The sequence below is a fragment of the Lissotriton helveticus genome, chromosome 1_1, assembly GCF_964261635.1.
Source record: "Lissotriton helveticus chromosome 1_1, aLisHel1.1, whole genome shotgun sequence".
Lineage (NCBI taxonomy): Eukaryota > Metazoa > Chordata > Amphibia > Caudata > Salamandridae > Lissotriton > Lissotriton helveticus.
In genome coordinates, this window is record NC_136057.1 from 1,443,958,052 (window position 1) to 1,443,984,865 (window position 26,814).

At 48.4% G+C, this 26,814-nt stretch overlaps 1 protein-coding gene across 2 annotated transcripts in view; it reads left to right on the forward strand.

The window, feature by feature from the left end:
- Positions 1-26,814, forward strand: part of GTF2F1 (general transcription factor IIF subunit 1) — a 228,668-nt gene that overhangs the window by 163,517 nt on the left and 38,337 nt on the right. For both annotated transcript variants that reach the window (XM_078685706.1, XM_078685702.1), the window contains exons 11-13: positions 8,649-8,722; positions 11,407-11,545; positions 11,819-11,942. In XM_078685706.1, the coding sequence (XP_078541832.1) occupies positions 8,649-8,722; positions 11,407-11,545; positions 11,819-11,942 (337 nt within the window). The remainder of the gene's footprint in view (positions 1-8,648; positions 8,723-11,406; positions 11,546-11,818; positions 11,943-26,814) is intronic.

Consider the following 26,814-nt stretch of genomic DNA (forward strand, 5'->3'; position numbering starts at 1 on the left):
CGCTTCAAGGACTCCAGGGTCACGGCCAAGTCCTTGGGTCTTTCGACCCAGCGCCAGCAGACGGGTTCGTTTCGCCCCTTTCGTGGCCAAGGGAGGGGCGGTCCCACACGTGCTGCCAGCCACGCGCCGCAGAACGCTCCCCAGCGCGGTGGCGGCCGTGGTTTCCGCCGTGGTGGCGGTAGAGGCCAGCGGCGAGGTCAGTCCACGCCTCCCCCCGCTGCTGCATCCAAGCCTTCCTAGTCCGAGCTTTCGGGCTCACGTGACGCCAGTGGGTGGCAGGGTTCGCCATCACCACTCCCGCTGGCGCGCGATAACATCGGACAGGTGGGTGCTGCAGCTCGTTCGAAGGGGCTACGCCCTCCCCTTCGAGTCCACTCCTCCAGCCATGCCACCGCAGAACCACCGTGTGTCGGGGGACCACTTGACACTTCTGCAGGAGGAAGTTACGGCCCTCTTGGCCAAGGGGGCCATCGAGCGCGTTCCTGGGCCAGAAGTAGGGTGTGGTTGCTACTCCCACTACTTTCTGGTGCCCAAGAAGGACAAAGGAGGCCTCCGTCCTATCTTGGACCTACGGAACGTCAACGGCTTCCTCCGGAAGGAGAAGTTCAAGATGTTGACTTTGGCTCAGGTCTTGGCTGCTCTAGACCCTCAAGACTGGATGGTAGCGTTGGACTTGCAGGATGCGTATTTTCACATCCCCGTCCTGCCGGCCCACCGGCGTTACCTGCGGTTCACGGTAGGCCAGGAGCACTTTCAGTTTATCGTGCTCCCATTCGGCCTTACCAGCACCCCACGGGTGTTCACGAAAGTGATGGCGGTGGTCGCAGCTCATCTGCGCCGGTTAGGGGTTTCAGTCTTCCCCTACCTCGACGACTGGTTGTTGAAGGCGGGCTCGCCCCAGACAGTCGTCCACCACCTTCAGATGACGGCAGACCTCCTGCACGAGCTGGGGTTTTCCATCAATGTGCCGAAATCACACCTGTGTCCCTCTCAAAAGCTCCTTTTCATCGGAGCGGTTCTCGACTCGGCGCAGTTTCGGGTTTATCCCCCGGAACGGCGGGTCCGGGATATTCAGGCTCTGATTCCCATCTTTCAGCCGTTATCCCGGGTTTCGGTCAGGTTGACACTGCGGCTTCTGGGGCTGATGGCCTCCTGCATCCTACTGGTGCATCACGCCAGGTGGCGGATGCGGGCTCTGCAGTGGGACCTGAAGTTTCAGTGGGCCCAGCATCAGGGCAACCTATCCGACCATGTCCTGATCTCGGAGGGCACTGCGAGACAGTTGCAGTGGTGGCTTACGGACCGCGATTGGGTCAGAGGCAGATCCCTCTCCCTTCCCCAACCGGAGCACGTGGTTGTGACGGACGCGTCCCTCCAGGGCTGGGGTGGCCACTTGGGAGAGGCGGAGATCAGAGGCATCTGGTCTCCGGCGGAGTCCCGGCTCCATATCAGCCTGTTGGAGCTGCGGGCGATTCGCCTAGCACTGAAGGCATTCCTCCCCTTTGTCAACGGGAGTGTAGTGCAGGTGTTCACGGACAACACCACCGCCATGTGGTACTGCAACAAACAGGGCGGTGTGGGGTCGTGGACCCTTTGCCAGGAGGCTCTGCGTCTCTGGCAATGGCTGGAACGTCAGGGCGTGACTCTGACGGTTCAACACCTGGCAGGTTCTCTGAACGCCAGGGCGGACGAACTCAGCCGTCGGTGCTCGGTGGATCACGAATGGCGTCTGAACTCGGACGTGGCGAGAGGCCTCTTTCAGCAATGGGGAGAGCCTTGGTTAGATCTATTCGCCACAGAAGAGAACACGCAATGTCATCAGTTCCGCGCGTCGGAGTTTCCAAGACGGCACTCGCTCGGCGACGCCTTTCGGCGCGAGTGGAGTTGCGGTCTGTTGTACGCCTTTCCGCCTATACCACTTCTGCCCAGAGTGCTGAAGAAGATCAGGCGCGACCGGGCCCAAGTTATCCTTGTGGCTCCGGACTGGGCTCGAAGATACTGGTATCCCGAGCTACTCAGCATGACAGTCGGTCCCTCGATCCGCCTGCCCCTTCAGGAGGACCTTCTGTCGCAGCAGCAGGGGACGGTCCTCCACCCGAACCTGTCCAGTCTCCACCTCCATGCTTGGAGATTGAGCGGCGGCAGTTGAGGCCATTTGACTTGCCTCCTGAAGTCTGTGATGTAATTCTGACAGCCAGGCGTCCCTCCACAAAGTCGGTATACGCCTGCCGGTGGAACAGATTTGTGGCATGGTGCACAGCAAAGGCTGTGGATCCCCTTTCTGCCCCTCTGTCTGAGGTTCTCCTCTTCCTCCTTTCCCTTGCCCAGCAGGGCTCTGCTCTGGGCACTATCAAGGGCTATCTTTCTGCCCTTTCCGCCTTCTTGAGGCTACCTGATCAGCCATCTTTATTCAAGTCCCCTATTGTGTTACGATTCTTGAAGGGCATCACGCACATGTATCCCCCAACTCCGTTCGTGATGCCTCAGTGGGACTTGAACCTGGTTCTGACTTTCCTGATGTGCGCTCCCTTTGAGCCTCTTCATTCCTGTCCTCTCCGTCTTCTCACTTTAAAGACGGCCTTCCTGGTGGCTATCACCTCTGCCAGGAGAGTGAGTGAGCTCCAGGCTCTTTCTGTTAAACCTCCTTTCTTGTCTGTTCATCCTGATAAGGTGGTTCTTCGGACTAGACCTTCTTTCCTGCCCAAGGTAGTCTCTGCTTTTCACATTGGGCAGTCCATCACCTTGCCCTCCTTCTTCCCGCCTCCGCATCCTTCGAAGGATGAAGAGCGGCTCCATCGTCTGGACCCAAAACGTGCGCTTTCATTTTACATGGATCGCACACGCCAGCTCCGGGTGGATGACCAACTGTTTGTTGGCTACGTGGGTGAGAAGAAGGGAAGGGCGGTACAGAAGCGGACCATCTCTCGGTGGGTCGTCCTGTGCATCAAAGCATGCTACTCTTTGGCTCGGAAGGAGCCTCCTGTTGGGCTGAGGGCCCATTCCACTCGGGCCACGGCGGCTACTACTGCCCTGGGCCGGGGAGTCCCTTTGCAGGACATTTGCCAGGCGGCCACGTGGGCCTCGCTGCACACCTTTGCGAGGCACTACTGCCTGGACAGTCAAGTCCGGAGGGATGGCTTCTTTGGTCGTTCGGTCCTCCAGGACTTTCTGGTGTAGGTTGTATTGGTTCGCAGACCCACCACCGGGGTTGGTATTGCTGGGGTATCTATTCTAAGGTAAGGAATCTAATACTAACCTGTTTCTTTCAGATGAACAAGTTACTTACCTTCGGTAACGATATATCTGTAAGAAACAGTAGTTAGTATTAGATTCCTTACCGCCCCACCCATCCTCCCCGTTCTGCGAACTGATACCTAGGGTTAAGGACATCCCTTTCAGGGCCCTAGTTTCAAATGGCACCAGTGTTAGTTCTCACATGGCTCTGCGTGTTCTGGCGCGGAAAAGCTGTGTGCAAAGAACTGACGTCAGCGCGCGGAGGCGGCGTCTATATACTCCAGCGACGTCATCACGGCGCACGACGCCGACGACGCGGAGCCGCAGGGGACGCCTGCAGACGACGCCTACCGACGCGCAGGGGTACTGCTACGCAAAAGTTTCCGGATCCAGACTGACGCCTGGGGATATTCTAAGGTAAGGAATCTAATACTAACTACTGTTTCTTACAGATATATCGTTACCGAAGGTAAGTAACTTGTTCATCTGTAAGAGACATTAGTTTGATAGATTCCTTACCGACCCACCCATCCTCCCCGTTCTGCGAACCGATATCTAGGGTTAAGGTTATCCCCTTTCAGGGCCCTAGTTTCATTGGCACCAGTGTTGGTTTTTTACGTGGCTCAGTGCTTCTGGCACGGAAAAGCTGTGTCTAAGAACTGACGTCAGCACGCGGAGGCGGCGTCTAAGTACTCCGACAACATCATCACGGCACCCACGATGCCGACGACGGACGCGGAGCCACAGACGACACCTACCGGCGCGCAAGGGTACTGCTACGCAAAAATTTCCGGATCCAGTCTGACGCCTGGGGATATTCTAAGGTAAGGAATCTATCACTAACTAATGTCTCTTACAGATATATCGTTACACAAGTAGTAACTTGTGCTTCTGGGCGTTGTCTCAGTCTCCAGAGAATAAGAGTAGCAGTGTTGCAATCTGCTGTTCTTGTAAAGCATTCCTTGCTGTACTCAGCCAACTTATGGGATCATGGAAAGTTTGTGAGTGACTGTGTGCCTGGGCGGAAGTAAACACAAGAATGATGGGTGGGATGCTTGAATTAATCTCTGCCACTGGTAATTTCCTCGGGGCCACATCCCAGCCCTTATGGTTTTTTTGCCCACAATCCTACCTCAGATTAGACCCAGCGATGTGCAAATCAGCCTTGATCCTACCCCAATAGGAACAGTCATTGGCTGGCAGTAGAAGAGGGTGGGATGAGGACAGATGCTGCTCCTTGTGGGGTGTTCTAGTAAGCATCCTATAACTTACTACCTACAACACTTGGTTTTACTATTGTCTAAGGAGAGGAACTGTGTTAAAAATTGCTACTTTTTATAGCTCCTTCTATGCTCATCTTTGCTTATAAGACCATACACTGCTAGGGAGTTATTGTGGGGCTAGGTTGGCAGTACGATATTGGGCTCAATAGGCAAGATGCTGCCCCTGGTATGGTGGTCCTGTAAGCAACTTGTAACAGACCATGTACATATAAACCTGCAACCTGTTTAAGTATTTGAACTGGGACCTGGTTTACAAGAAGATAACTTCAATTGTAACAGACATTCCAGTACTGTTTTAATGTAATAACTGTCAAAGGTGATGCACTTCTATTAATGTTTACAGAGCACAATGAAGTCTATTGAATTTATAGTTTTTACTTGTTCAACCTTCTTTGTAGCCACTAATGTGATACAATGCAATCTTGTTCTAATAGACTTAGCTGGATTCGTTGGAAAATAGGAATCCAGGGCGTGCAATGAGGATTTTGTTTTCTTTTTAGATTTAGGAAGCAGCATAGGAAGGTTATCAAATTTCAAACTTAAACTGAGGAAAAAAGAGCGAAACAAGACTGCCCTACGAATTCTAGAGGGCTTTGAAAATAAATGCACTTGTTACTTCCAATAATGAAGCTGTTAACAAATAAGACATTTTGAATAATACTGAGAGTCTTCACTGGCAAGAGTTACCGTGTTAATAGGGGTAACTTCCAAATTGGAGAGATCTCGGACTCATCACTTGGCTTGAATTAGGCATGTGTAGACCCTGCCTCTTGGAGTGCACTAAAAAAAACCTGTTTGGGAAAACACTTAGTAATTTTGTGTTGGAAAAGGAAATTGCCTGCAGGTCAACAGCCAGTACATTGTGAGCCTAACAGTGTGCTTTTCAAAGTGTATAGGTGCCCTATTTCAGTCCATGCGCGTGTGATTTTAATTTCCTTTCCTGGAACACAGTTTGTGACAATTACTTCTGCACATCCAGTGAGTTCGATTTCCAAAGAAACCATAATGTCCTTCTTTCATCCCTAATAGCATGTACTATTTTTACATTAATCGGATGCTTGCAGTCTTCCCAAGGTCACTGTTTTTTTTAAATATTTCTTTTTATTTGAAATAAAACATAAACAATGAAAAAGAAAAAATACACAAGGCAATACAATCATATAAGTGTCTGGCGCTCTGCAGGGGATGAAGACATACAGGTGGAGTACAATTGGCAGCAACACGGGAGGGGAAAAGGAGAGGGAAATTCGAAGCAGGAGGAATTTTTAAAACCAACGGTGGAAACATCGGGTTAGGGGGGAGAAGGGTTAGTCTCTAGGTCCGTGAGGGGGGGCGTACATATCTCACCCCCGGTAAGAGTGCCACTGGTCCCAGACCTTACCCCATTTACGAGGCCTGCCACGTGCAACGTATACTGTCTTCTCTCTAAACATGCACCAATCCATGTTTTGTTTCCATGCGAGAACAGTGGGCGCCCAAGGTCACTGTTGCCTATTAAATTTGATAACTGCATACCAGAAGGACATTGCCGCACTGCACTGACAAAAGGGCAGTTGTAAGAAATGCCCTCAGTTGTGAGGTCTTTGTACCAGGATTCAGAGGTACAGGCTGCCACATCAAAGGCAAGATTTTCAAGAAGAATGCTTGGTGCATATGATTTTGACAATAATCTGAGGTCTATGCTACTACCAATGGGCTCAACAAGGGGAGAGGTAGGTATAAAAGCATTCCTAAGTAAAATGTCATTGATGTGCATGTGTAAGAGAACTACATCTATTCTCCCTCCACCCATACCTTTGTAGATCAATGCTGTTCAGACTAGTGCACACTTGGGTGCAAGTGTCATTGAGGAATGTATTTTGCAACAATATTTCTTTCGAACCGCCTCCTCTGGTTTGCAGCCTCATCCAATCTATGTAAAGCAAGTTCATCTATAATCAATCAATTGTTTAAAGAGCCATTTAGTTTCCTATAACACTGGCTTTGCAGTTGGACATCTGTTATAGATGCATATGCGACCTGAGGGGTGCAGGTTTGAGGAAAGCGAAGAGCTGATCGTGTGTGTCTACAAGACTATCTGATGTCCCTGTATCACATAAGATTCTAGAATGCCAGTCCCACAGTCTGGTTAAAGCCCAATTCTCTTTCAATGCCCACCGTTCATTTTCAGGCCCATAACGCTGTGAACCATTCCAGATGTAACTATATGGTGGGAGCTTTGAAACCATAAATAAGATGCTGCGAAATTAATGTTGTAGGCAACGAACTTAATAAGATGTACCTGGTACTGCAAGAGCTTCGGTAAAGCACATTTGTAGCCTCTCTGGTTTCAAGGTAAGTATTGTGATAACGCATTGGTGAATAGACAGTTTAGCTTTCACTGGTTAACCGCAACCAGTGCTTAATTTATTAAATCGTTAAAAAAAAAAATGGGGCCGTAAAGTCTTTCTTTAGATGCTGTTTCCCACTCATGTCGCCCATTTTCTCCATTGGCACTACCCATTTTCATCACTAGCTACCCTCTGAGTTGTTTTGTGAGAGAGTCCACCTTCCTTAAGAGGATTTCGCTGGGAAGCAGATGTTTTCCCGAGTACATTTGAGCAAGGTGGGTAAAGTAGGTTAATGGGCCACTGTTGGCTAGAAAACAACTCGAGTGCAATGTGCCACTCGCACCCTTTCTTACCTATGCTACCACACCTGCTACACGATGATCGCTATGGCCCCTACTGTGTGTTGGGGAATGTTGCACTGCTACTGCAATTGATGTGCCTGCTCTGGGATTGAGTTGTTTCCACTGCACTGCACAGTTCACCGTGCTTTATATAAGCTTACATTATCCTTAAACAAAAGGAGCATGAGAGTATTGGATTCCTCAGCCCAATACAAAACATGGCTTGACTGGTTTTTCAACAAATGAGAAGATTGTGTTGTTGTTTTGCTGTAGTAATTCCCACATTTGTCAGGAAAACAGTTCTTCACTATGGGCCACATGTAGCAAAAATTCATTTTGCATTTCTAAAATAGCAAATTTTAGGTAATCGCTATATAAGGAATGCAAAATGGTATGTAAGAAAATAACTATTACCTAATAGCGATTCCTAAAGATTTGCAATTAGGTTATCACTACTAGGTAATACTACTCCATTTGTTCCTATGGGCCTAAAGGCCCTTAGGTGCGAATGATTTTAAATTAACTAATTTGCGATTGCCTAGTTGGCAATTGCAAATTGGGTAATGCAAAACCAAGGGTGCCCGCAGACCGAGGGCCCCTTGAAGCACATAAAACAAAACAAATGTGCACATGTCAAGTGCACGCATGCCCCAAGGGCACATGTGTGCTACATATTACTTTGAAAAAATGCATATTTTTTTAATTGCACATGGTTACCATCAACTTGGAGTCGATGGTAATAGCATTTCCTAAATGCACAGTTTGCATTAAGAAAATGCTTGGTACATGTGGTTACAAAATCACAAATTGTGATTCCCTATTTGCATTTTCAATTTTAGGTAATCACAAAAAATTGTGATTACCTAATATTCCGACTACAAAGCCTTTTATACATCTTAAAAGGCTATTTCGCATACAAAAACGGTCTGATTTCACGATACGCACCATTTCAAATGCAAAATGGTTTCATACATGTGGCCTTATGTTTGCTACTTACCTTCATGGTGATATGTTGCGTCTGCTGCCTGTACACAAGGAGGGATTCCATCCTTTTAATGACTCCGTTTTGATGCCAGGAAAGGCATCATGGATGGTTTTTGTTGTTCTGTGATCCAGTCGTATATGGGGCTTATGTACATACCAACATCACAGCTAGCAGATATGTACTTTAAATTAGGTAAACAAGCCCCAGTGGCAAAGACCTGGAGAAGACTGCATCAATAATTAAACTTGGAGTCTTGTTTAATTGCCATCCTCTGTACTTATCTGTCATCTTCTGTCTTGATCCCATTCGTCATTCTCCTCTGTCTTGCAAGCCTTCGAACACCCTCTCATCAACAACGTGCCCACCACTTTTCTTATTTCTCCGCTCATCTCAGTCTCTTTGCATTTGCTTCTACTATTGCATTCTTCCTTTTATACCCTATTGCTCTAATTGTCATTCTCTCTCATCCTGGCAGATAGTAGTGATGAGTCTGATACTTCAGAAGAGAGTGACATAGACGGCGAAGCATCCTCTGCCTTGCTCATCCAGGTAACTTGCTCCGGCTCATTCTGTACTGTCTTCATTGTTTTTGGAAAAGATTGTAAAGAAATGTGTATGTTGGCTTTTATGTTAGTCCTGTCTAGACCCCTCTTAGCCCGACCCCTCTGATCTCAACAACTACCGACCCATCACCAATATTCCCACTCTCGCCAAACTACTGGAAAAATGCGCACAACTACAATTGACTAAACACATTGAACAATTTGATCTCCTCAACCCTCACCAGACAGGCTTCAGAGCTGGACACAGCACAGAAACGGCCATGACGCACATAATTGACGACGCACTTCAAATGCTAGACCAAAATGACACTTGCCTCCTCATCCTTCTTGATCTCTCTTCGGCATTTGACACCGTCAAACATGAGAATCTGCTAGAACTGCTAAACACAAGAATGGGTTTATCTGGAACTGTTCTCAAGTGGTTCACTTCCTTTCTTCACAACAGGTCACAGAAATTCAAGAGCAACATCCTGATGTCCTCGCCATTACCTGTAACGCTAGGCGTCCCCCAGGGCTCCTCTTTATCCCCAACTCTGTTCAACCTAGTCATGGAACCACTCACCACCTTGCTACAAGCATCCAATGAACACTTTCACATGTACGCCGATGACACCCAACTTTATCTCAAATTGCAATCCCCCAATGACATCCTGCTCCTGAACTCAACAATGAGATCCACCCAATCCTGGCTTGCCAATAATCACCTCAAACTCAATGCCCTGAAAACAGAGTTCCTTCTGATCTCACCTCCAGCTAAGATTGCCACCACTCAAACCTGGCTTAAACACCTAACTGCACTCAATGTCCAACCCACCATCGTGGACTCAGCAAAATCTTTAGGCATAACACTCGACACCAATCTCAACATGCAGCAACATATTAGCAAAGCAACTAAGGGAGCGAACTTCCAGATCAATACTCTGAGGAAACTTAAACCCTTCCTCCCAGCCAAAGACTTCCAAACTGCAGTACAAGCAATTGTCATCCCCAGAATTGAATACGGTAGCACCGCCCTATGCGGACTCCCCCTAACCACAACCGCTCCACTAAGAGCTTCCCTAAACACTGCAGCGAGACTCATCACTGGGTCAAAAAAGCACTCCCACATTACCCCTGACTTGAAATCCCTGAATTGGCTGCCATTTGAAGCCAGAATACACCTGAAAATTGCCTGCATGACACACAAGGCGGTACACCTAAAATCACCCGGCTACCTCGCTCAGAAACTGACAATCTCTGGCGGTACCAGAAACACTAGAGGCACAAACCATCTTCTGTTGAAACCGCGAAGATTCCGGAAGGAAAAAACATATAAGCGCTCCTTCTCGGGTATGGCACCTAGGATCTGGAACTCACTCCCTTCAGAAACCAGGCTTATCTCTTCCACTATACTCTTTAAAAAAGAAGTAAAAGCTATCCTCATGGCTAAATACACTTGAACCAGTATCTAGAACTCTGTTAACACTCAACACCGATCTGTACTACATGCCTGACCCCTTTGCCTACTTGTATGAGTTGTCTCATTGCTCACATGATTGGCTTTGCAGTCACCCATGTGTACTGTTTGATCTACTGACTTATCTATCTGACTATGATCCCTCATATACCCCTTTATGTAACCTATGTGTACTGTTTGATTTATTGATTTATCTATCTGAATATGCCCCCTCATATACCCCTCTATGTAACGTATTTGTACTGTTTTGACCTACTGATTTATTTGTATGATTACTCCCCCTCATGTACCCCTCTATGTAAAGCGCTCTGATATCTGCAAAGATCTTGTCCGTGCTATATAAAACTTTTAAAATAAATAGATTCACAAAACACTTGTAGACTTTGAGTAGGAATGTCAACAACAGAGTGAATTTGGATATGGGAACACCTCACCTCTACTGTGGTGGGTTGGAAGAAGATGACCAATTAAACTCACATGTGCAGTTCAAGCATTTGAGCAGGAACTGTTTTAGGATGTGGGTTCACATTTTGTTTTCCATACAGGCTGACATGCCTTGCATGCTATGAAAATAGATGAGTGAAGCCAGAAGGGGAGGAGGACTCGCAGAGCAGTAGGTGGGGAGGAAAAGAAGGCAGTAGTTAAAACTGATGTTTGTTGATGGTGTTTCCCCATTGATGATACAACTGTATAGGAATGTGCTAGCGGGCTGTCAAATCTACAGGTAAGATAACAGAGACATAGAAACTGATTTTTCAATCTGTACAAGTCCAGGAACTTAGCTTTGAAGCTCTCACATACAGACCCTGGCAAGGCATTATGGCTCATATGCAACTGTATTTTGTTTTTCTCAGCAAAATGTGAGCATTGTAACTCATGTACATGCCAGGAACAACATCATACTTTATTAGACTTCAGTTAGTTTATATCCTGAGGGAGGCATGAAAAAAAGATATTGCAGTCAATTTCAGAAATTTGAGAGTAGTATTAATTGTAGAAAGGGGATACTTTTACCTGATCTAGTTAGGAGCATAGATCCGCTTTTCTAGCTCGAGGCATGTGGGTGCTTAGGTTCCTTGGATGAGTGGAGGGTCATCCAGCCCTGGGATTTGAAGGTATTACCAGGGGCTGGTATCATGACACTGAAATGGGGAGGAGGAGCTGTCAATTATTTTTGGTACAGGTAGAGCAAACCGAATTCCTGTTTATTCTAGAAAAAGAAAACTCCGCCAAAGAAGGAGAAAAAGGGGTCAGCCTCAAGCTCTAAGGCAAGCAGTCGCCCTGGGACACCCACAGTGGATGCCAGTAGTACCTCATCAACTCTGCGGGCAGCAGCAAGCAAGCTGGAGCAAGGTAAATGCTTGTTCTCTTTTCACTTTCAGTTGAAACAAGACAAAGTCAGTCTCTTGCCTTGTGAGACAGAGCAAGGTATAAGTATTGCTTGTGTTTGCCAAGGGTCCTCACTCCTGGGTCTCAGAGTTGGTACTTTGGAGGAGAGGTCTTTGGGTCCACTAGATCAAGGGTGAAGGGTGGAGAGGGCATTGCAGGCTCAGGGTGGTTAAAGGTTTCCAGGAGCCCTGGAGTTCTTGACCTCTCACCAGTTCAATGTTTTTATTCTGGTTTCAGGGAAACGTCAAGGAGCATCTGGAAATCTACCAGCAGCCAAGCGACTAAAGATGGAAGGTGGCCCAAAAACATCAGGCAAATCCACTCCGCAGCCACAATCTGGCAAATCTACACCAAGCAGCGGGTAAGACCATTAATGAGTTTCTTTTGTAGCAAATCAATTTCTGAAACTAGGAATGCACCTCCAACGGATAGTAAAGAATACTGAGGAGGAGTGTTCTTTGTCACTCCATTCCGCCTATTAGGCGGATGTATTCGCCTGGCTGAATAAGGGGGTCTGGAGCAAGCATGAGCACATGTGGGTTGGTGGAATGGTTCCATTGGGGATAGATTTGGCTCTGGTGTTTTTGGAAGAGACTAGACGTAGCATGGATCTAGCTGTATATGATCTTTTTAGAGAAGCTGTATATTTAACCAACTAAAAGAGCTCATATGGCCTCCAGTAGCCTTACTTCCTCCTATGTTACTCTTCTGTCTGTTGTACCTGTGACCTTGTTTGGAGTCCAGGACAACAAGTTTTCATGTTTACTTTGTCCACTGGATAAGTAGGTCTAAACCCCTGCAGCACCTCCGGAGAATAATTGATAGTTGCACATAAAGATAATATCCGGGCATTCAAAAACGTAAAACAACTACCCAGCTCGCTCAACCAGTCCTGTCTCATGGAGGCTGTTCAGCTGAGGCAGGCAGAGCCGTGCCATCAGAGCCTCCCCCATCTTCACTCATCACTGTGGAATCGGGATCCCAGAACTAATCACACAGACTCAGCCAAACAATGAGATCCTCCCCCACCTTGTCATCATTCCTGTTTAACTTCATGTGGTGTTCCTCGGTTAGCGTCCATTCTGCCACATCCCTGCGCCAGTGAGACACCTCTGGAGGACACAGTCCCATCCACGTAATGGCCACCCTACTCTGCCTGGCACCCACCAGTGATGGCTTATAAATTTGTACAACTATGTGACAACCCCAGGGCCTGTTGATGTTTCCTAACAAGCAACACTGCACAGTCGCTGCCAGCAGGAAGGAAGCAGCTCACAATAGCTCCCCGACCATCTGGTGCCAATAGCTCTGAACAGCCCGGCAGCCACAGGCCAAGTGGAGGAAATCTGCCCCGGAGTTCAAGAGCAAGGGCAAGGCGGCTTGGGCATGAGAGATGCAGTGATGGGTATTGTGGGTTAGTTACGTGTGGTGTAAAAAATGATAGTGTATGAGCTCGAATCTGGCATTGCAAGAAACTGTTTGCTTGAGTTCACAAACACGTGCTCAGACAATGTCCTCTAGAGGTGTTGCCAGGTCTGCATCCCAGGCTGCACGAGCCCGTAGCTGAGTGTCCACCCTCATGTCTTTATAGTGCAACGAGATCAAACGGCTACCCAACCTACATCTCAACAGAGGTGGAGCCACAAAGTCAGATGACCGAGGGACAGGTCTGCCTGGTCACCTCCACCAGGACTGCGTCTTGCAAAAAATGGCCTGGACCCAGTGAACTCCATCTGAACATCCTCAAAGGTGAGGAAGTTCTCGTTAGTGTACGTATCTCCCAATATAGCACAGCCCCAGTCTCTCCAAGCCTGGTAGGACATATGAGCTGCCAGTTGTCAGACCGGTGCCAATATCCACACCGGCAACTCCCAATGGAATGGAGCAGGACGCAACACTGCGGTGATGAAGGTTGCCAAATTTGCACCACCTATGGCGCACAATATGGGGCCCCAGCCCCCTCCATTAAAATCTGCAGCAAATGCCCGACCACGATCATTCCTGCAATCATGCACTTTTCCCAGCTGTTTTTGCAGTCTAGCCAGCGAGCCGTATACTGCTGCATGTGCGCAACATAATAATACAGATCCAGTTAAGGTGCCTCCAGGCCATCTTCACCAAAAGGCCTGATCAGTGTGGTCAATGCCACTCTACTGCGCCTCCCCGCTCAGAGCAAAGAAATTAGGATGGAGTCTAATTCCTGAAACACCCTGGCTGACGGGGAACAAAGAATTCTGAAGGGCATATAAGCAGCGTGGAAGAAGAACCATCTTAGAGATTGCGTGCTGTTCCATTAATGACTGTTCAAGTGTATTCCAGAAAGCAACAGACGTTCTCAAAGCCCCCACAATCTGCCTGTGATCAGGTGTAGCTGCTGTGCCCGAGAATGCAAGACCTGAATGCCTAGGTAACAGAACTGCACCAACTACCAGCACAAACCTTTGTCAGGCAGCCTCTCCACTGGAGTTGCCGACCATCGAGGTAAGCGGGAACATCAGTGACCTGCTTCAATTTCCCGAAGGCCTGACCGTCTCAAAGTCGTCCAATATTTGCAACCGGATCGGCACTGACTCCCGGGGGGAGCTGAGGTAAAACCGTGTCGGACACTTACAGCGATTTTTAATATGCCGTACCTCACCTATTAGTATACCCCAATCCTGCAGCTCCTGCCTGGCCCAGACTGCCAGTGGTTCCATTACCAGCACAAAGAGGAGCGTGGATAGGGGGCAGCCCTGGTGCATCCCCAAACAGAACCCAACTGTGAGCAGCTCTGGTCCACCGGCAATCTGGCACTGGGCTCTTTGTAGAGTAATCGTATCCAGCCCTGGATTTGTGGGCCAAACCCCATGATCCGCAGGACCTCCAGCAGATAACCCCAGTCCACTCTTTCAAAGGCTTTTCTTGATCAATTGAGACCACGGCCATGTCTTCCCAGCGATGCTCAAACTCAAGAAGAACATGGGACAACTGCCGAAGATTCATCCCAGTGTTACGGCCTGGGTTACCCCCACATTGTTCCCCGTGGACCAAGCCAGTCATATGGGGGTTCAAGCGATTGGCTAATAGCTTGCACAGGACCTTCACGTTAGAATGAATAATTGTAAGCGGCCTATACGCCGCTGAATAAGCCTTGTAACCGCCAGGTTTTAGTAGCATACGCATGTCCCCATCCCGCATTGTGGAGGGACAACATACCATTCTTCCTGGCCTCAAGGAAAATGTCTAGCTGGCCCTGCGTGATCACAGCCAAGAAATCCTGGACAAAAGCAACTGGGAATCCATCCCCACCCGGTGTTTTGGCCCATGGCAACATGTGCAGCGTGTAGTTCCTCTAGGTCAATGGGTGTGGCGCGTCAAGGTCATCATCCTCCTACTCGCACCAACCCCTCCAGGAACAGCCTGTAGCGGGCCTATTCCAGGGTCAGCAGTATAATCCCGTTTCAGATTGTCCCGAAACACGCCCACGATTCCCGCCCTGGTAGTGATGCTGGAACCGCACGGCACCACCAGATGTGTTGTCAGGGGTGCGGCCTGCTCTTTGCGCAGGATCCAGGCCAACAATTGTCCTACTTGTCACCCTCCCTATGGAACTACTGCTTATGCTGTTTTAGGATATATTTGTCTAGGCGGTCCCAGATGTCTGCTATTCACCTCCTCATCTCCAGTCCACCCCCCCCTTCCCTTCCATACTTCCAAGCAGGACTGGTCCCGGGTTTACCATGCAGCCAGGGAAGCCTTGTCCCTCCCCAGCTCCGCCTGATTTGACTCCTCACCCCACAGGTCACACCCAAGCAGGTGCTCCGCAGCACAGCCTTGAGCACCTCCCATTCCATAGCTCTATATGAAGTCAAGCCCCAATTGAGGTCCAGATAGTCCGTCCGAGCCCGGGAGAGTGCATCCTTCCCAAACGGCTCAGTGAGTATGTCCCCTGATATTCTCCACATCATCTCCCTCCACACAGGCCCCCCCATTTCAGCATGGAGCAGACAGGAGGTGATATACCTGGCGCACTTCCTATGTCCTCAGCCCGTGGGACCCCTTCCACCAGGACCCTGTCCAGCCTACTATACGTATTATGAGTCAGCAAGTGGCATGTGTACACTTGCCATGCGGAAGGACAAGCACACCAGACATCGACCAGGTCTATGTTGCTCATCACAGCAGTAAGTGCGGCAGTCATGTGGGGCTTAGTACCCCCTCTATGCAGCGTTCGATCCACACCCGCATCCAACACTCAGTTAAAGTCGCCCAGCCAGATGATAGGCGTTTCCGCCTACTGCACAACTAAATCCTGCATTGCCATAAAAATAAAAGGGGACGCTGTTTTAGGGGCATATGTGTTAAATAAAGTCAGCGGCTTACCATCTAGAGTCCCCTGCAACAATACATATCTACCCTTCACATCCGCCTCAACATAAGTTGTGGCGAATGGACTCCCAGGTGCCACCCAGATTAAAACCCCCCCTAGCTTATGTAGAATGGGAGGAATAGAATCCTGACCCCGCCGCTTCCTGGCTAGGTGAGTGACCTCTGCATCGTCCAGATGCGTTTCCTTGGAGCATGCAGCCCTAATGTTGTGTCGTTTCTGGAAAGTGAGCACCCTGCATCGTTTTGTAAAGGACCTAATCCCCTGACATTCCAGCTCCATAATCTAAAATCTCCCCCATCAACTAGGTAGAGTACCCGAAGGGTGCTCCCCTTGGTACCACGCACATTGCCAAGCACTGCAAAAAACAACTTCAAACTGCGGAAACCAAACATCATCCCACCCCATCCTCCGCATATTACAATGAACCAACTATAAATGCCTATCCACTCATGTGCCAGAACCCGCACAACATCACCGCCCGTCCAACTGGGACGAAGTGAATACAAAAAGCTACCCAGCCACCTGCGCGCCATTGTGCAAAGAGTCTTGACCGCAATCCGGGGACAAGACCGAGCCCAAATAGGAAATTGCTCCATACCTTACAGTCCTTGACCAAGTGCACCCTACCGGGCCCCAAGTGCTGCTATCTTTGAGGCCCGACACAATAGAAGCAATCGGCCAGCCACTTATAGCGCCAGCAGCTTACAGCACATACATCAGACACACTTGCCAACAGTCAAGCAATCACACAATAAAGGAAGCATTGCGGTCGGCGCCAGCACTCTCACCATTCCCCACCTCGGGGGTGACCAGTGTGTCTGGCACAAAGTCTATTGCAGAGTTCGATGCCCTGGCCTCTGCAGCATTTCCATGAACCTGAGCCCCACTCTCCGGCACCACCTCAGTATCTCCAGTGCCATGTAGTTGCATGGTTCCATCAACGCAAATCATCACTCGCTGGGAATCAGACGGGCCAGAACCTCTGGCACGGTTATGGCTGGGGTCTCCTCCGGGGCCGTGACCCCGGGCTTCTCTAGGTGCCGCCATCAGGATGATGGATTTTGGTATGGTCCCAAGTCTCCAGCCAATCCCACTCGTCCTCAGGGTGGTTAGAAAAGTGTGCCCTCCCCTGCGAGAGGACCTAATACCTCGAGGAGTATAGGAGCATGCATTTTAGCTGTAGCATCCTCAGCTTTTGCTTCACAGCCAGGAAGGATTTGCGATACTCCTGCACCATTTTGAAATAGTCCAGATAAATGGCAATCCTACAGTTCTCTGAGAGGGGCACCCACTGTTTTCGAGAGGCACGCAGTCCCTGTCGTGGTAGTTTAGGATTTTGACAATTAGGACGCTTGTGGGGCCGACGAGGGGAGGCACCAAGGCCCTGTGGGCCCTCTCCACCATAAAGTCCGACAGTCCTTGCAACCCTCAGCCAATTCTTGAGGACATTTCTGCTGGGGTCCCCTCCGCCCTGTCCCGGAACCCCAGACCTAGATATTGTTGCGTCTAGTGCGACCCTGTGCATCCTCTACTCTATGCTCTAGCTCCCCAGAGATCCTGGACATCTGCGCCATTTGTCGTTTAAGTGCCGCCTCCTCACACTCCAAGTGTTCTATGTTACCTTCTGCTGTAGTGACCTTGTACCTTCCCTAAATCGGCCCCAAGGAGTTTGATCCCAATGGAGACAGTTTCAGTTTTACTTTCCAGAACAGACTGTGATCCCTATATGGCGATCAGCAGCTCAGCCCTGGTGGGTTTCTGTTCCCTCTCAGGGAAACCCTCTGCATTATCCGCCCCAACCTGTCTCATAAGTCTCTGTGGCTGCTGTCGCAGAGTCGTTTACTGCGTGATGGTATTGGCAAGATGCGAGCACGTCGGCCTGTCCTTGCCCATGGTCCCCACATTGGAGTGTGCTCCTAAGCCCAACGATTCAGTTCCGCAGGAGGGGTGGTCTCCTTCCACAGCCGTCAGATCCCAATCCACCAATGGCCCAGCACTCATCGTCCCTGCGGTGAGCCCTCAGTTGCTCACATCCGCAAGCCGCCAATAAGCTGACTTCTTCAGGACTTATGCCAGACCCTTGGGTGACCCCACTCCTGCCACCCGCGGCTACTGGGTGCCCCCTGCCTATCGCCCCCATGCATGGGGACGCAGCAGAGACATTATGCCAGGCAGACCTCAAGGCGACCTCCCATAACTAATTCAGTACGAGGACCAGCGCCTACAGTCAGTAGATTGGGGGGGCAAGCACTTATGAAACAGGTGGTGGTCTCACCTACATCCTGTCTTCCGCTCCACAGCAAGGACCGATCACAAGGGTGTTCAGGCTTGGCCCAGCATCGACTAAATGGGATGCAGACAGTCCTCACAGCTCGCCTTACGCAGGCGGTACGGCTCAGCCCGCTCCGCCCTCCGCAGTGCAAAACAGAGTCAATGGCTAGGGGAAGAGGCAAGGGGCCAAGGAACGCAGTGTGAATGCAGGCCTTAGTCTTAGGACGCCCAGGTCTGTTATTGCTTCCTGCAGGCTCATCTCTTCATGCGCGGGACTGGCAATCGAGGCCCGGGTGGGGGAGGCAGACCGGCCGCTGCGGCCATCCAACCATCAGACTGTGGTCGCTTCCCGTCTGAGCAGGGCACTCTGCTCAAGGCCGCAATCCCTCGCCGATCACCAGACTCTGCATCCAATCACCCCAGCGGCAGCACCGTGGACCAGTCTGCCACCCCTGGCAGGTGCCCAGCTCAAGTGCACCAGGGACCCCCTCAGCACCCGGCAGGGACCCCGGTGGCAGGTGGCTCTAGCCGACAACGTCCTCCACCGCCACAATGCACCAGCGGTCCACACTCCGCTGGCCCCGGGCTGCCCCCGGAGCCACAGCCTCCAGGTTTCGTCTCCTCGTCTTGTGTGTTCCCTGTCGCCAAAATTGCAACTTGAACCAAATGTTTTTCTGATGGATACTTCTAACCACATATTCCTTACCTTTAGAATAATCCCCAGGTGCTAGACTAGATCAGGAAGCTTTTCACAGCAGTGCTCCAGCATGTTGGTAGGTGGTGACATGCTGCTCCGATTTGATTTTGTTCCACCCCAGAAGTGACGGAATGAAGCTGATACAGACACCACTCCTTTGTACGGATGTATGACGTTACAACGCATACTTTTAAAACTCCTACCTTTACAACGCGGTTTTTACCACGCATACCATTACAACGCATAATGCTTTTAGGCGCTGGATAGTGAATAGTTTAATTTACTATTCCAACTCCAGTCCCCGTGGATAGTAGGGAAGGTTATTGGATAGTAAATTAACCTATTCCCTATCCTAGAGCGCCCCCCAGAGCAATGCGTTGTAATAGTTTGCGTTGTAAAAGTTGCGTTGTAATGGTAGGTCGTTGTAAAAGTTTCGTTGTAAAGGTTGTATACCCTTTGTACTGACGTCAGTTCCTTTCTTTCAGCACATTCAGACAGGGATACACTCATCTTTTTCTTCGGCATTTGAAGAAAGTTTTGCCAAGTTGTTTCTTCTCCAAAAATTCAAACTAGTGTCCCTTCCAAAGATCATGCACTCACTGTAGCAAACCAATGTCTGTTACAGACCCCCAAGATGTGTTCCTTTGGTGTTTTAGCTCTGGGCACAAGTCATGTGAGGAGGGCGCCCTCATGAAACTGAAGGACCGTGAAGTAAAGCTGTATGTCCCCGAAACCTTGAAAGTCTCACTCTGGCTCAAAGTAGGGAGTGTTGACATGCTCCCACTCCTAAGACTGTTCCCACAACAGGTCATCATCAAAGTCAAAGTCTGCAAGTAAGTCTATGTCTAAAAAGAAGTGGAAATGCAAAGGCCAAGCAAGACCTGTCCCCATCTGACCACTTTGTCTGCGAAGAAGTCTGGAGGGCATCAACGTGCCACCCACCTCGCTTCCAATCCACTGAGGAACCGATTCTGACAGTGGAATGATGCACCCTGATTTCTCTGAGTCTTTGGAAGTGTTGCAAAAGATCGAGGACTTCAGGGAGGCCATGTTGCACTATCCTGGCTCCCTCTTGCATGCCTTTGTGCCCCAAAGATCTGCAGGGACCTCCAGTCCTGTTACTGCTAGCAGATTCATCCAATGGCCAGTCTATGCACCTCAAACCCGCTTTGAGTTGTGCACTGGTGTATGTTCCGGCTTCCACTCAATGCCAGACTTGTTTATGCCTCGAAAGAGGTCGCGTCCGGATTCCACATTGACATACCCATTCCATATCATTATAACAAAAGACGACTCCTCTCACAGAGCCACCATCAGGTGCTCCATCAACCTTTTAGGGTCGATCCTGCTAGCGCATGTGTCCGGCTTGCGAGACATTTTTTACGAAAATGAGCTTGGAGCCCGCCCACTACTTACCTTTGGTTAGCTTCAGCGTCACTCTTCTTTGCTGCGTCCTAATTGGAGAGCGTGAGCCAGGCGTCACTTCCGGTTTCTTCTTTGGTGCATGAACCTTGCAGAGATTGAGTCTTCTTAATTAGGGTCTCTCCGCTGCTTGCACTGTGATTGAGGTACTACTTTTTTTGTAACTTGTTGCTTGTGGTGCTTTCTTGTTTTCCCTCCCACCCACCCCTTCTTTGTGTTGCTGCCCCCACCCTTCCTTATCCAGGCGTCCTTACTTGCAAATACACCTACCTTCCCTCCTCTTTTTATTGTTACTTCCCCGGTCGTCAGCCCTCCATCCTTCATTGTTGCTTGTTGCTTCTTTCAACATTGCACAGCAGTACAACATTGCTTAAGAAAAATAAGCATTAGGAATGCATTAGGGCTCGGGTTTGTTTGAGTTTGAGATAATGGCATTGTAAATGGCAATGTGTTTTAGGCATGTGTTTTGGAGTGGAAGCATGTGGTGTGTGTTGGAGATATGTGTGTTGTATTGGAATGTTATCAATGGTGGCATGCTGCACTTTAACGCATTATCTTTAAAAGGTAAAGTGCAGCATAGTGCGATAGGTACAATATTAATTGGTGGATGCGTTGTCAATTGGTGTGTGCATTGATGTGTGGTGGATGTGTGTGCCTGTAGGAATTGTGCAGTGATGGCTGTTGGTGTGTGTGGTTGGTGGAAGCGTGTAGTGGTGGCTTGAGGTGTGTATGACTGGTGGTAGCGTGCAATAAGAGCTGTTACTGAGTGTGGCTGTCAAGCGTACAGAGCTGGATGGTAATGCGTGTGGTTGGTGAAAGGGTGCACTGACAGCTGTTGATGATTGTGCCAATTGAAAGAGTGGCTGGTGCACTGTCAGCTGTTGGTGTGTGTGTGTGTTTGGTGAAAGTTGCACTGACATTGTTTGTTGTGTGCGTGGGTGTTTAGCGGCACTGATGCAGGGTCGTGTTTTTTTTGGGTGAAAACGTACATTGATGGTTGTTGGTGTTTGTGCCTGGTGAAAGCATTCATTGACGGCTGGGGGTGTGTTGTTGTGTGTGTTGTTTTCTGTGTAGTGGTGAGTGTGTGATGGTGAGTCTGTGGGGGTGAGCCTGGGGGTGTGAGTGTGTGGTGGTGACTGTGTTGTGGTGAGTGGTGACGAGTGTGTGGTGTTGAGAGAGTGAGGTGTGTGGTTTGTGTGTGTTATGTGTGTGTGGTGTGTGTATGGTGTGTGTGTGTATGGTGTGTGTGTGTGTGTGGTATGTGTGTGTGGTGTATGTGTGTGTGTGGTGTTTTCTGCACACTCACACACTGCCCTTACACATTCACACACTGCTCACCCGCACACTCCCAATGTCACCTTGCATAGTCACACACTGTTTATCCTGCACACTCACACAATGTGCACCCTGCGTCTTTACATACTGTCTCTGCAGTCACTCTGCACTCACTGTCACTTTACACCCTCTTTTGAAGTCCAGGAAGATGGGCAGGAATAGTCTGGTCACCTGACAGGAGTATTTGTGTGCATTGAGGCTGTCGTGAACTGCTGCTCTGAAACAGATCAATACTGCAGGGATGCTGAGCACGGATGTGTCCAAGTCCCTGAAGCATAAATAGATATCGCGCCGGCCGCACACTTTTCACTGCCTCACCAGTCAGAAGCAGGAACCATCTATTACTTTACAGAAAATATGTACTCCTGTGTTGGAAACGTAGATTGCATTATGTGTATGTAGTGCATTCCTCTTCACAGCCCCATCACACAACTAATGCAATAACAACAGTAATAATAATACAATAATAGTGATGATCAGTTGTGTAGCTCACAGTAAACATGCAGTGGTCTCTTGGCGCTTGTTAGTAAGGAGAAGGGACACTGGAATGATGTAGTTCTGTGACTGACATTTCCTGTAACTGTTCACTGTTAGTTGCTGATTCTTGAGTACATGCGTTATACTGGTACTAAAAAGATGAACTCTGCTCAGACTATTCATGTGCATTAAAATGTAAAAAAAAAAAAAAGCATTTTAGCTGCAGTAAATTGACAACAAAATAAATATTAAAGAGCACTGCGATGCACATATACACAAAGTTGTGGTGATGATTGTGCATGTGTTTCCCACATGCTGTTTTCAGTATTAGAGTGCCAGGATAGGCTACTTAATGTTTGTCGAACATTTTAGCTGCAGTGAATTGACAACAAAATAAATATTAAAGAGCACTGCGATACACATATACACTGCCATGGACAGCTGCCTCACAAAGTTGTTGTGATGCTTGTGCATGTGTTTCCCACATGCTGTTTTCAGTATTAGACTGCCAGGATAGGCTACTTAATGTTTGTTGAACATTTTAGCTGCAGTAAATGGACAAAAAAATAAATGTTAAAGAGAACTGCGATACACATATACACTGACAAGGAGAGCTGCGCCACAAAGTTGTTGTGATGCTTGTGCATGTGTTTCCTACATGCAGTTTTCAGTATTAGACTGACCTATGTCTATAGATGGTTCTAAGAACACACTGATGTAAGTCATAAGACAACAAATGTTTAGTTTTAAAAACATGTGAAGTTAGTAACTGAAATGCAGAAACGAAACTATATTGACAGAAACAAAAGCCCTCCTGCCCTCATAAAACTGAAGGGAACATCTGTTTTGTGTTAATTACTTCTTATCGCACGACCAAGCCAGCTCTTCAGAGGCCAACACTTACACATGAAAGGATGCAGATGAACGCACGCCCACCAAACTCACTGCAGATTAGTGAACGCGCCCCGACCATCTGGATTCTATTACCGCGGAACTGTGACAGCTCGTAATTGAAAATTTATTACACTCCCCTGCGCATAACCGCACAGAATATGCAGGAAGTGCCGAACTTAAAATATATTTGGCCTATTGCGTCAAGACTACTACAAACACAGTACCGCGAGGACCAATTACCATGCAGATGGCAAAAATAACTACTGAAAAATCTCACGCACTGAGGAATTTTTGCTACACTATTCTGAGCCCCATAACAAAACGGCTCGGAGCTCCGCCCCACTTCTGACGAAGTGGTGACGTAGGCCGAGCCCTAAAAAGGGTATGATGTGGTCAACGCTGGCCATGTCAGTTTTTTTTGTTTCTTCACTTTAAGCCATGTGTTTTTAATTTTCTCATCTTCACCCTTTAACCCTTCAATGAGGCTTATTTGCGGCCCGTCCCAGACACAACCACCCAGGTAGTTTGTTGTTGACCCGACTGCTCTCAATCCCATGTGGTTTATGTCGGCGCTTGGATCTCCACTAGCCAAAGCACGGAATCTAAAGAATGCTACAAAAAGAAGAGCGCACAAACTAGGTGAAAGGACTAAACGGTAAGTGTGATTTTGAGGTAAAGGTAGGCTGCTAACCCAGCTCCTTCACCGTTTATTTATGACGCTCTCTGTGGAGGAGTAATCCCTTTGAAATATGTGTTTGCTGATAAAGTTGAACAAAACAGTTTACTGACCAAGAAGAGCACCACTGATCTAGGAAGCCAGTGCACGCTGAGGAACTTGGAAATTTTGTTGTCCCTTTCAAACCTGGTGGCTGACCAGTGGTCTGAAAACAGCATTCGAAAAAAGCTCTGCACAGCAGCCTGATGAATGTGGCACATTCATTCTCCGCGAATACCACATACTAAAAGACCAGAAAATGTGGACCCATGGATCGGTGTAAGCTTTGGAAAGAGGCTTCATAGGAGGGACCTGGGAGGAACCAGTCTCCTGACTCACAAGGGGTATCTCTGGTCTTCTTTAATAGCTCTGCAGCAGTGTACCAGGATATCAAATTCAGTACTGTCCAGATTTCTCTCACCGTCAACTCTAGCTCTTTCTCCAAGCTCCCTTCGATTTAGTCTCCCTCCCCACTGTGTCCATTATAATTCCCGCTCTCTCCTTTTATTACCTCTCATCCTACCTCCTCCAAAAATGCTATAGAACCAGCTACTTAAAGGGCACTAACCCCTTTGTTCGTTGTGATTTTAGCTACTGGGGAAGACTGTCCATCCACAATACTAATCATCATCATACTCCTTATTTTGGTTTTATAATAAAATCTGAAAAGAACAAGCATAAAATCGTCAACCACTTTATTTATTTTTACTGCGTATTATATAGCGCGAACTTGACCTGAATCAGGTATCGGAGCGCTTTATATATCACCAGTTACGTTACATGAGGACATGTTCATTTTTTGTTAGGCATGGGGAGATTAAGTGATTTGCCCAGAATCACAGGATGTTAAGCGTCGTTGCTGAGACTCAAACCCAGTTCCCCGGATTCGAGGACGACCACCCTAGCTGTTAGGCCAACTCCTCTGCCCAAAAAAACCTTAAAAACCCAGCATGGCTCCCTTCCTGACAGCACCTTTTACGAAACAAGCAACATTAAAATATGCAAATTCATTCCGTAACATTGGCAAATAAGTCTGCGCTGGTCTGACTTGAGTAAAGTTCATGCCTTTCAGCAAAGATACAACATACTTGTTTTGCTGATCTTCATAAAACATGATCCATTGCATGATGTCCTGTTCAGAAAATACATTAGTCACACGGGCCCAGACTTTCCAGTAAATGCCAAGCCCTTGGGTTAGGCAGAAGACCGTGTGTCAGGTTTCACCTGAATCTGGTTAATAAGAAACAATGGTTCTTTTTTGTCACCAAAGTTAAGTACATTTGAGAAAAAGTTCTCCAAGCATAAGCATGAATGAAAGGTTTTCACAGTTCCCTTGCTTCGCTTTTACCCATTCATGGGACAAAAATGTTTTTTTTGTCCAATCCAAATCTGATTTAACCATGAGTGCAGTGGATGTCAAATAATTCAGGGCGGCCCAAATTGATGAATACAGACTTTATAGATCTTAGCCAGGGAATCTCGAGTCCACCCTTTAGGCTTATTCAATCCCTCAAAATCATACAATTAATCTCTGTTTCTCTCTCTCTCTTGACCCAAATCGAGCTCCATCAGTAGGGGGCATAAAGCAAATATGTCTGCGGTGTATTCCAGACCTAGCTCTTCGTAGACCACAAATGATGTAACACTCTGGGGCACGGATAACAACTGACTCAAGAACTCCTTTCTTGCAGTTCGGAGGTGTCTGTATATCCCCAAATATCATTTCTGAAACACACTTCGCCTGATAGATCTTAATGAGGACTTTGACATGCTTAATCCCCGTCTGGAAGCAAAGTCAGAAACTGCTGAGAAAGTCCAGACTATCAACTTTTTTTAGGTGCCCGGAGCTGCGACCAAGTACGAATATAGCATGCTACAATGCATGCAAATACATCGCGTTCCGTAACAACGCAATTCCATTTCTCTGCAAGTCAATACATCGACTTGCAGTAGATGGTGCTGTAACATTAGGATTGTATAATTTACTATCCCAACTCCAGCCTATGCAACAGTAGGGAAGGTGGTGGAATAGTACATTTTACTATTCCTTATGTTCGAGCGCCATCTACTGAAATTCGATGTAATGACTTGCGTAGTAATGGCATTGCGTTGTAACAACCGTGTTGTAAAGGCATCGCGGTCTAATGACCGCAATGTAAAGGTTGTTTTCCCCAAGTACCATTGCGAACAAACTGCAAAGTTGCGATATAAAAATGCTTCTACGTTTGTGATCTTGCATCCCTGTATAAAATAACTTCTTGATTAGATCGATCTGGCACCTACAATCCTTTTTTAAAAAATTTATTTTTTATTTTTTTTATTTTGTATACTCAAAAACAACATACAGCTGTAAATACAGCGTAGTAAAGTACATATTGTAGTACATCTCCATTTGCATTATTGTACCCACTAGGTGGGGGCAAATCACCATATCCAACATTACCGGTAATCAATAACGACAGTTACGAAGGTCTGCTAGACCCAGACTCACCAGAGAATTGCACGAGCTGCTTAGCGTGGTGCTGCTGGAGGCGGAGCCCCTGCGGGTGTACCGCGCCGGTCTCCCTCCGCCGCTGTCCTTGTCCTTGGAACAGCCGCCGAGAGGGGGGGACCGAGAGGGAATGAACTACCCTTCCCAGCTGCCCTGTCACCAGGAAGGAAGGCGGGACCAGAGAGCGCGCCTGCCGGCGCATAAAATTGCACAGCCCCATCGGTGGAGCGGGGACATTGTTACGAAGGTCTGCTAGACCCAGACTCACCAGAGAATTGCACAAGCTGCTTAGCGTGGTGCTGCTGGAGGCGGAGCCCCTGCGGGTGTACCGCGCCGGTCTCCCTCCGCCGCTGTTCTTGTCCTTGGAACAGCCGCCGAGAGGGGGGGACCGAGAGGGAAAGAACTACCCTTCCCAGCTGCCCTGTCACCAGGAAGGAAGGCGGGACCAGAGAGCGCGCCTGCCGGCGCATAAAATTGCACAGCCCCATCGGTGGAGCGGGGAAATTGTTACGAAGGTCTGCTAGACCCAGACTCACCAGAGAATTGCACAAGCTGCTTAGCG